Below are 8,048 nucleotides of genomic sequence, written 5' to 3' on the forward strand. Positions count from 1 at the left end.
AAGAATAGAAACCTCTTTGCTTTAAGAAAGCGTAGCTACCTGGTCCGACATTCGTCCTACTGCTCTCTAGCAGACAGGCTTGTCTGCTACCATCAAACATGCCGCTAGAAATACATTTACTCATTCATCCTTTCACACAGAAGGGAAGGGGGATCACAGTATCTTATCATATACAGTATATAAAAGAAAGCGAATGTAGGTTCCGTATGAGACTGTGTGACATGAATTACATATAAACTGTGTTTTAAAGTGTAGTAGTGTGACAGATCGTTCTTGAATATGTGTAAAAGTAACACGTTCCACTGCTCAGTCTCCTCCCAGATAAACACCACATTAAATTTAGAAGTGGAATGTATGCCGTAAATGACAACAGTTTTAAAAAATTAATATGAAAGGAATCCAACAGAGACCTTTCATAACAGTACTGGCCATTAAAATTGCTACACCACGAAGATGACGTGCTGCAAACGCGAAATTTAACCGACAGGAAGAAGACGCTGTGATATGCAAATGATTAGCTTTTCAGAGCATTCACACAAGGCTGGCTCCGGTGGCGACACCTACAACTTGCTGACAAGAGGACAGTTTTCAACTGATTTCTCATGCACAAACAACAGTTGACCGGCGTTGCCTGGTGAAACGTTGTTGTGATGCCTCGTGTAAGGAGTAGAAATGTGTACTATCACGTTTCCGACTTTGATTAAGGTCGGATTGTAGCCTATCGCGATTGCGGTTTATCGTATCGCGACATTGCTGCTCGCGTTGGTCGAGATCCAATGACTGTTAGCAGAATATGCAATCGGTGGGTTCAGGAGCGTAATACGGAACGCCGTGCTGGATCCCAACGGCCTCGTATCACTAGCAGTCGAGATGACAGGCATCGTATCCTCATGCAGCCACGTCTCGATCCCCGGGCCAACAAATGGGAACGTTTGCAAGAGAACAACCATCTGCACGAACAGTTCGACGACGTTTGCAGCAGCATGGACTATCAGCTCGGAGACCATGGCTGCGGTTACCCTTGAGGGTGCATCACAGACAGGGGCGCCTGCGATGGTGTACTCAACGGCGAACCTGGGTGCACGAATGGCAAAACGTCATTTTCTCGGATGGATCGAGGTTCTGTTTACAGCTTCATGATGATCGCATCCACGTTTGGCGACATCGCGGTGAACGCACATTGGAAGCGTATATTCGTCATCGCCTTACTGGTGTATCACCCGGTGTGATGGTATGGGGTGCCATTGGTTACACGTCTCGGTCACCTCATGTTCACATTGACGGAACTTTGAACAGTGGACGTTACATTTCAGATGTGTTACGACCCGTGGCTCTACCCTTCATTCGATCAATACGAAACCCTACATTTCAGCAGGATAATGCACGACCGCATGTTGTAGCTCCTGTACGGGCCTTTCTGGATACAGAAAATGTTCGACTGCTGCCCTGGCCAGCACATTCTCCAGATCTCTCACCAATTGAAAACGTCTGGTCAATGGTGGCCGAGTAACTGGCTCGTCACAATATGCCAGTCACTACTCTTGATGAACTGTGGTATTGTGTTGAAGCTGCATGGGCAGCTGTACCTGTACACGTCATCCAAGCTCTGTTTGACTCAATGCCCAGGCGTATCAAGGCCGTTATTACGGCCAGAGGTGGTTGTCCTGGGTGCTGATTTCTCAGTATCTGTTCGCCTAAATCGCATGAAAATGTAATCACGTATATAATATATTTGATGATATATTTATCATCTGCATTTCTTCTTGGTGTAGCAGTTTTAATGGCCAGTAGCGTAGCTGACACAATTTCCCTACTGTCAAGTAATACAATTACTGACTGTGGAGATACGGAATTGCCACTTGTTAAGCAGGTATTTATATTCCCAGAGTAAATTATATTAAAAAGAGACAGAGGGGAATAGCTATAAACAAGTAACAGTCGTGATAGTAGATTAAGAAATGAATTGTTCCATGGTCGAGACTTGAACCCAGGCCTCCTCACTTACTATGTAGGAATGCTAGCCATTACACCACCACAGCACTATACCTAACATTGTTGCATGGACTACACGGGAGTGGTATTTCGATACCAGACAGCCTCGGCAATAGTGACGATCTAAGAAGGGGTAAACAAGCCGAAGATGCGAATTGAATTTTGTGTTAGGAAGGGAATTGGAGCAGGGTAGTCTGTGCAGCAATGTAAACTATAGCCCTGTGATGGTGTAATGGGTAGCATCCCTGCCTACTAAGCAACGAGAGTTCGCTTTAAGTCCGAGCTACGGCACAAATTTTAATTCATTTCTTCAGCTTCCGTCATTATCGTAGATGAAGATCAGACTCAAGTGTCTCGAGGAAAATTTAATTATATCAGTTCTGTAAGTAACATTCAAGCAGTTAAAGGAATGAATGTAACTACATTGATCATCAAAGACAAAGTAAATGCCTAGTAGCCCTGCTACATTATGAAACAAAACCAGTCAACAATTTTATATTATATGCCAGCATGATGTTCTTCTGTAGCAAAACCTAGGAACATAATAAATAACTACAAAACAAAAACATGAAATTGTCCAAGCCCTAGACAAAAATAAGATCAACTACTCGAGGTAAAGGTCAGGAAAGAATATGATTTGCCACGAAAAATACTAGGTATTGACGCAAATATTGGCAGAGAGATAATTCTTACCACGTCAGCACCGTTGAAATCATGTTGCAGCTTGTGGTGCAAGCCATGTAATTGCACTATATGCAGCCTGATGCTGTGGTGCTATTCCAATGCAGTTGGAGAGCCTCTTCAATGCTGTTCAAGTTTAGGAGGAATACCAGGTGGGCTGACGCGAGAATGAGAATTTAGATCTCACGAGGAAGGCGTGCTAGGATAGGGTGTGCAGTTGAAAAGCCACAATCCCAGGATGGCATAGTGGTCACCGCATTTCCCTCGTACACAGGAGGACTCTGTTCGAATCCCGGTTGTGGTACAAATTTTCACTCGTCGCTTCAGTCTCTATATATATATGTATACACTATTGGCCATTAAAATTGCTACACCAAGAAGAAATGCAGATGATAAAAGGGTATTCACTGGACAAATATATTATACTAGAACTGACATGTGTTAACATTTTCACGCAATTTGGGTGCATGGATCCTGAGAAATCAGTACCCAGAACAACAACCTCTGGCCGTAATAACGGCCTTGATACGCCTGGGCATTGAGTCAAACGGAGCTTGGATGGCGTGTACAGGTACAGCTGCCCATGCAGCTTCAACAAGATACCACAGTTCACCAAGAGTAGTGACTGGCGTATTGTGACGAGCCAGTTGCTCGGCCACCATTGAGCAAACGTTTTCAGTTGGTGAGAGATCTGGAGAATGTGCTGGCTTTCTGTATCCAGAAAGGCCCGTACAGGACCTGCAACATACGGTCGTGCATTATCCTGCTGAAATGTAGGGTTTCGCAGGGATCGAATGAAGGGTAGAGCCACGGGTCGTAACACATCTGAAATGTAGTGTCCACTGTTCAAAGTTCCGTCAATGTGAACAAGAGCTGACCGCGACGTGTAACCAATGGCACCCCATACCATCACGCCGGGTGATACGCCAGTATGGCGACGACGAATACACGCTCGAATGTGCGTTCACCGCGATGTCGCCAAACACGTATGCGACCATCATGATGTAAACAGAACCTGGATTCATCCGAAAAAATGACGTTTTGCCATTCGTGCACCCGGATTCGTCGTTGAGTACACAATCGCAGGCGCTCCTGTCTGTGATGCAGCGTCAAGGGTAACCGCAGCCATGGTCTCCTTGCTGATACTCCATGCTGCTGCAAACGTCGTCGTACTGTTCGTGCAGATGGTTGTTGTCTTGCAAACGTCCCCATCTGTTGACTCAGGAATCGAGACGTGGCTGCACGATCTGTTACAGCCATGCGGATAAGATGCCTGTCATCTCGACTTCTCGTGATACGAGGCCTTGGCATCCCGCACGGCGTTCCGTATTACCCTCCTGAACCCACCGATTCCATATTCCGCTAACAGTCATTGGATCTGGACCAACGCGAGCAGCAATGTCGCGATACGATAAACCGCAGTCGCGATAGGCTACAATCCGACCTTTATCAAAGTCGGAAACGTGATGGTACGCATTTCTCCTCCTTACACGAGGCATCTCAACAACGTTTCACTTGGCAACGCCGGTCCACTGCTGTTTGTGTATGAGAAATCGGTTGGAAACTTTCCTCATTTCAGCACGTTGTGTGAATGCTCTGAAAAGCTAATCATTTGCATATCACAGCATCTTCTTCCCGTCGGTTAAATTTCGCGTCTGCAGCACGTCATCTTCGTGGTATAGCAATTTTAATGGCCAGCAGTGTAGTAGCATCGTCAGCGGACAGCCTGATGGCGCTAACGCCCCTCTGAACTCGTGTTCACAGGTGCGGCTGTACTACGACTGGTTCCTGGTGCCGGGCAGCTGCAAGTGCTGGAAGCCCGACTACTTCTCGCGCTTCGTGCGCCGGAAGGTGGTGGGTCCGGAGCTCTGAGGCCGCGCGCCTCCAGGCCGCCCCGCCGACAACTTGCAGCCCCAGCACGCACTTCGCCACACTGACGGTTCTTCCAGGAGTTCTTCTGAAATGGGCGCCCGGCAGGGCAGCGCGCGCGCGCGTGCCCTTCGAGACCGAGTGGAAAGTTTTGTTACCACCCTCCGAGACGGCGCTGCGTCTGACGGACGAGTAAGAACTCTCAACTGAAATGGAGGCATCGTCAGGCAGACTGGATCCTGGGTAACAATGAGTTCTCACCCGGAGATCTGATCACTCTCACAAATAATGAGAAATATAGCGAAGCTATTTATTTCACTTGGCCAGCAGTGCTGATAATGTCTTTCGTAGTATTTATTGTTGTAGTTATGTATTTCGACCAGTTCTATGTTGCCCTCCATCTCTATCTACGATTCACTGATATTTTCATATTTGCATATTTGCTAAACGAAAAATGTTCGGTAATCCGTTTTCCCTCTTACAATCAGTGTCGGTTTCTGTCTCTGATAACAATTCCAGGCCAAGTTAACTGTTTCTGTACGACTTTTTCATTTCCCACTATCCCTCAGATGGATTTCGTCGGTTAATATTTTCGTACCTCTTCATTTCATATTTCATCTTTGCTCTCAATCTTGAACATCCTTTTCGAATTTTGTCTTGCATGGTTTTCTCACGGTCCTCGCTTCAGTTCCATGCAATAATGTGACGCAGACGTATAGTCTCATATTCATCTTTGCCAGCCCTGTGTCACTATTTGCTATCACGAGAGATCTTTCCCTCAAGAGAGCCTTCTTCGTCTATGACTGATTCTTTCTAATGCCTTCGTTGTTTCGATCTACTGTACTCTTGTTTCGCGGATATCAGAACTTAATCACTCCTACGATTTGTCATCAAATTGTGACCATTGTTTTTTCCTACTACTGCCATTACCTTCGTCTGTGCTTTTCGATTCCTTAGCGCAAATTAGCAATATTAAAGAAGTACAACGAAAGGTCTAAAGTACTACAGTTAAGTACATTATCGTCCAGAGACATTTACATTTCAAACACACGATCTTGGCGTGTCGTTCGGGACAAAATCTCTTGCTATCGTACTGCTTTAACAATAATGCTGTACGTATTATAGGAAACGCTTCAACTCTTCTTTTAGGATTGCACGGAAACTTAATAGCATTCGTAGAAATAATTAATGGTCAGCAGCCTACTTAGACCAAGCATTTTCTGGATTCTACACTAATCTATCTGTTATCTTAATGTATTTCTCTGTCATCATTACTCAGCCATTCGTTGTACAAAATCAGACATTTGTATATGATTTAACAATAAATTATTTTATTTGTTATTTTATGTAAAAATTATTTGTTTATTTACTACCTTAATTTGAAGAATATTCCTGATTCAAATTATATTGTTTGCAGGTCATTTAAAAAGGGTGTAAAATAACTTATTTTCACTTTTTCCAACGCGCTTTTCTAATACTCTCACAAGGGTGATACACCGAAGAGCCAAAGAAACTGGTACACCTGCCTAATATCGTGTAGGGCACCCGCCAACACGCAGAAGTGCCGCAACACGACGTGGCATGGACTCGGCTAATGTCTGAAGTAGTGCTGGAGGGAATCGACACCGTGAATCCTGCAGTGCTGCCCATAAATCCGTAAGAGTACTGGAGGGTGGAGATCTCCTCTGACCAGCACGTTTCAAGGCTTTCCAGATATACTCAATAATGTTCATGTCTGGGGAGCCTGATAGCGGGCGGAAGTGTTTAAAGTCAGAAGAGTGTTCCTGGAGCTACTCTGAAGACATTCTGGAAGTGTGGGGTGTCGCATTGTCCTGCTGGAATGGCCCAGGTTCGTCCGAATGCACAATGGACACGAATATATGCAGGTGATCAGACAGGATGCTTACGAACGTTCACCTGTCAGAGTCGTATCTAGACGTATTAGGGGCCCCATATCACTCCAACTGCACACCCCCCACATCATTACAGAGCATCCATCAGCTTTAACAGTGCCCTGATGACATGCTGCGTCCATGGATTCGTGAGGTTGTCTCCATACTCGTACACGTCCATCCTCTCGATACAAATTGAAACGAGACTCGCCCGACCAGGTAACATGTTTCCAATCGTCAACAGCCCAATGTCAGTGTTGACGGGCCCAGGCAAGGCGTAAAGCTTTGTGTCATGCTGTCATCAGGAGTACACGAGCGGGCCTTCGGCTCAGAAACCCATATCGATGATGTTTCGTTGAACGGTTCGCACGCTGACACTTGTTAATGGCCGAGTACTGAAATCTGCAGCAATTTGCGGAACGGTTTCACTTCTGTCATGTTGAACGATTCTCTTCAGGCGTCGTTGGTCCCGTTCTTGCAGGATCTTTTCCGGCCGCAGCGATATCGCAGATTTGATGTTTTACCAGAGTCCTGATAGTCACGGTACATTCGTGAAATTGTCGTACGGGAAAATCCCCACTTCATCACTACCTCAGAGATGCTGTGTCCCATCTCTCGTGCGCCGACAATAATACCACGTTCAGAATCACTTACATCTTGATAATCTGCCATTGTAGGGAGCAGTAACCGACGTAACAATTGCGCCAGACACTTGTTCTCTTATATAGGCGTTGCCGACCGTAGCGCCGTATTTTTCCTGTTTACATATTTATGTATTTGAATGCGCATGCCTATACCAATTTCTTTGGCGCTTCAGTCTATAAACCTACGCTGCGTTATTTCCTCTTGACATACAAATTTAAGCAGCGAATGGTTTGGACGCTTTAAATACTAAGCGAGTCGAAAATAAATTAACGAATCAAAGCAAGAGCCACATTATCTAACACACGTGCTGTAGCGTGGTCCCGTACAGCACACACAGACTTGTAGTGAACGAATAAATGTTTCATTTATCTTCCCATGTGGAACAATTTCGTCGTGAGATTATTGATAAGAGGAATAGGGAGTAATAATAACTCCACGCAGCCACCTAGAAAATACTAACTCGTCTATGGACACGACGCTAGTCGAAATGTAACCAGCCCATGAAAGATAACAGCGATCATGACACACCGGAGCAAGAACATTCAAAAAATCTTCAGTAACACTGAAACTTCCTGAGAGACTAATTGGGACTAGGACCCGAACCTTGCCTTCCGCTCTTTCTCACTCAACTATCCAATTACGACTGACGATTTGCTTTCATAGCTTCACATTTGCCAGAACTCTGCTTGTACTACCAATATTCACAAAAGCTCTCTTGCACTACTTGCTATAGTACCATTTCTGAAAGAAAAGATATCTGGAGGATTGACTTAGTCACAGTCTAATGAATGTTTTCTAAACGACTCTCACTTTCTGCCGCAATGTGTGCGCTGGTATGAAACTTCCTGTTATCACCGTTTGTCGGACCGGAACTGGAATCGGGACTTTTAACTTTATTGAGAAATGTTCGTATCGACATTCTTTCTATAAACAAAAGCATTGTCCACAGATTAGACAACATACTAAATA

General features: G+C 45.0%; 1 protein-coding gene across 1 annotated transcript in view; it reads left to right on the forward strand.

The window, feature by feature from the left end:
• The window catches only part of LOC124798354, a 391,600-nt gene extending 385,717 nt beyond the window's left edge, over positions 1–5,883 (forward strand). Inside the window, exon 8 of the mRNA XM_047261716.1 lies at positions 4,438–5,883. Coding sequence (XP_047117672.1) covers positions 4,438–4,545 — 108 coding nt within the window. The 3' untranslated portion in view covers positions 4,546–5,883. The remainder of the gene's footprint in view (positions 1–4,437) is intronic.
• Positions 5,884–8,048: the final 2,165 nt, after the last annotated feature.

This window comes from Schistocerca piceifrons, chromosome 5 (genome assembly GCF_021461385.2).
Source record: "Schistocerca piceifrons isolate TAMUIC-IGC-003096 chromosome 5, iqSchPice1.1, whole genome shotgun sequence".
Taxonomy (NCBI): Eukaryota; Metazoa; Arthropoda; class Insecta; order Orthoptera; family Acrididae; genus Schistocerca; species Schistocerca piceifrons.